The sequence below is a fragment of the Drosophila suzukii genome, chromosome 2L, assembly GCF_043229965.1.
Source record: "Drosophila suzukii chromosome 2L, CBGP_Dsuzu_IsoJpt1.0, whole genome shotgun sequence".
Lineage (NCBI taxonomy): Eukaryota > Metazoa > Arthropoda > Insecta > Diptera > Drosophilidae > Drosophila > Drosophila suzukii.
The window spans coordinates 9820625-9823354 of NC_092080.1; the positions used below are offsets into that span (position 1 = coordinate 9820625).

General features: G+C 39.6%; 1 protein-coding gene and 1 long non-coding RNA gene across 2 annotated transcripts; both read right to left on the reverse strand.

Moving 5' to 3' along the window:
* LOC108011556 (uncharacterized) lies at positions 1-1104 on the reverse strand. The gene is made up of 2 exons (XR_010654578.2): positions 488-1104; positions 1-420 (listed from the first exon to the last, which is right to left on the reverse strand). It is a non-coding gene; the product is annotated as an uncharacterized lncRNA (long non-coding RNA).
* A 306-nt stretch (positions 1105-1410) lies between these two features.
* Positions 1411-2349, reverse strand: Cpr35B (Cuticular protein 35B). The gene is made up of 2 exons (XM_017079334.4): positions 2237-2349; positions 1411-2173 (listed from the first exon to the last, which is right to left on the reverse strand). Exons 1-2 carry the CDS (start codon positions 2246-2248, stop codon positions 1508-1510), a joined length of 678 nt encoding a protein of 225 aa, XP_016934823.2. The 5' UTR covers positions 2249-2349; the 3' UTR covers positions 1411-1507.
* Positions 2350-2730: the final 381 nt, after the last annotated feature.

The following is a 2730-nucleotide window of genomic DNA, read 5'->3' on the forward strand; positions in this document are numbered from 1 at the left end:
TTAATTCCAAAAACTTCTTACTGCTTTATTAAACATTTTTACATTCAGATTCGATACCATTCTTCGAATATTTTTAAATTTTAAATAGTTCTAAATAAGGTTTTATAAATTCATATCACAAGTTTGTTGAATTTATGTCTATAATTTTAGTTTACATCATTACATTTAACTCGCGGCAATGAGATACAAAACAGGCAGTCATGTTGATTTTACTATTAGTTAATTTCAAATGTTTCAAGTAAGACCAAATCGGATGATTGAAGTTATTTCCTATTACTAATTTAGCGTTGGCCTGTGTCACTTTACGATAAGTCCCCGCTGAAGAACCAATTAGAAATGTGTTCACGCAAGGTTCGTACTCATCTGCAAGATTTTCGATATTCAGCTCCTTCAGACACTCCATATTCCCTAGTAGGTGAACTAAAAAACAAAGAAATATATATTTGTTATGTTATATATATTTTTTAAAGAGCTAATCTAGACTCACCGTTATCGTCTATGTATCTCACTATTTTGAATTTTGTAAGGTTGGTCATACCTTTCACTACATTCAAGATTGTTATGGGAACACCCCTATGTAATGTTAACTCAATTAATTTTAGAGAGTCTTTTCGCTCGCTTAAGAAAGCCTGGATGGTTTTATATGATCCTGGATGCACATAAATATATACAGATTCCAGATTTGGGCAGTACTGCTGAATTGCCAGTGCCAAGTCGTCGTTCCAGGTCAATTCCTTCACGCTAGAACCGCAATACTTCAATAGAACCTTCCACAATTCGGTGGGCAAGCTGGAGTACAATTCAAAAAGATCTTTCAAGCTCTTGTAATTCTCTCGACTGTGATAGGAAAACGCATTTCCCAGATATTCATGAGCCTGAGCCAACTCCAGTTTTTTTTGTAGACTTAATTCCGAAAAGACTAGATCGAGGACCTCAAATGGCAAATTGGTTAATTTCTTCAGGTTTTCCATTACAGAGATTCTATACCGAAATAGATTGTAGAAAAACAGGAACATTTTTTATTTTAATGTTTTTTTGTATCTGGATCTGTTTTACGTGTATTTTGAGCGCATAATAGATGAAACCTTTCTGACTTTTTTTTTTAGGAATACTAGATTTGTTTTATATCTAAAGCCTTAACTTAATGAAAAAGGCAGTTACTCTTAAGAAAAAGAAGTATTTATGCAAGACAGGTTTTTTAAGTAAAAGTAAAAAATCGTTATGTATCAAAAATTCTTAAATTCTTGGAAAATACCTTTTTTAGTGTTCCATTTATAGTAATAGTTGGTAATAATACCTTTGTAGATGTTTGTTTGTTTTCATTTATTTAATGGAATTGGTAAACGGAAAACACTACTCAGCACCCCTCTCTTAACCAACTTTCCAATTTAAAAACCAACCTTTCACTTTTGAAAATATTTGCCTGATTTATTTAGGTATAACAACAATGGGTATTTGGTAAGTGTTCAATGGGAGATTAACAACAATTCGTTTTTGAGGGGGCAATTTAGTAGTGACCGTGTCCGTGCTCGGAGCCGTGTTCCTGACCATGGCTATGTCCATGGCCATGGTCCTGTTTCAGGGAGTAGCTGTGGGAGCTGCTACCGTGACCGTGTCCATGACCATGACCATGACCATAGCCATGTCCTTCGTGTCCATGGCCGGAGTCGTGGCCGGAGTGAGAGGAGTGCTCCTCGAACTCGACGTGTCCGCCCTCGTAGCCGCTGTGTCCATGTCCGTGGTGCTCAACATGGTGGTGATCGAAGAGCTTTTCGCGGTGGACCTCAGCCTGGAATCCATTGTGCTTATCCGCCGTATAGTGGACAGTTCGCTTGTGACCATCGGCATCGATCAACTCATAGTGTCCGGTAACCTTGTGGCCATGTCGTGACTCGCTCTGTGTCTTCACATCCCCGGTCTTGTGATCCTTGACCCCGTAGGTGAAGTCATATTCAGCATGCGAGTCATGGTGATCATCGTGACCGTGGTGCTCATGATGACCTTCGTGACCGTGGTGTTCCTCGTGATGACCACCGTGGGATGTCAGATGCACGGAGGCATGACTGGTGGCTCCTTCATGATGGCCATGGTGTTCGTGGCCATGATGTTCGTGTCCATGGAAAGGAGCTGCCCGTATAGCCGTAATGGCCAACAGGGCGAAAACAACGAGAAACTAAGGAAAATCAAGGGATAACATTAGCTATCTTGCTGATTATCCTTCAACTTCGGAACTCACCTTTTGAGCCATAGTACCGCAGCTAGTTTATGAGTTGATCTTAGCAAGACTACTGTTGTCTGATCACCAAGCTGATGTGAACTGTACCAACTTACCTTTAACCCAGCCTTTTTATAGTTGAAGCATTCCCATAGTTCCGACCTAATAGCTTGAACTTTCAAAAAAAGAATTGGTAAATCGGTCTTTAGTTACGCCCCAATTTGCAGTTCAAGTTCAGGTCGTACTTTCGCCCCAGAGAGGTGCAATTATATTCGACAGACAGTTCGACCCTTTTATTTTAGCTGCTGTTTCGAAAATCGATAAAAAAAAGAAATATTCACAAAACTGAGGAAAGAAAAGAATGGCAGTGTAGTAATTCATTGTAAAATTTACTGTCGCAACAATTGCCAATTTAAAGTGGCATTGTTTATGCATCGCATCGCTGTCGTTGTCGGGCATTATAATCCCCCGGCCGGGACTCGGACTTGGATTTGGATTGGGATATGTGGGCATAG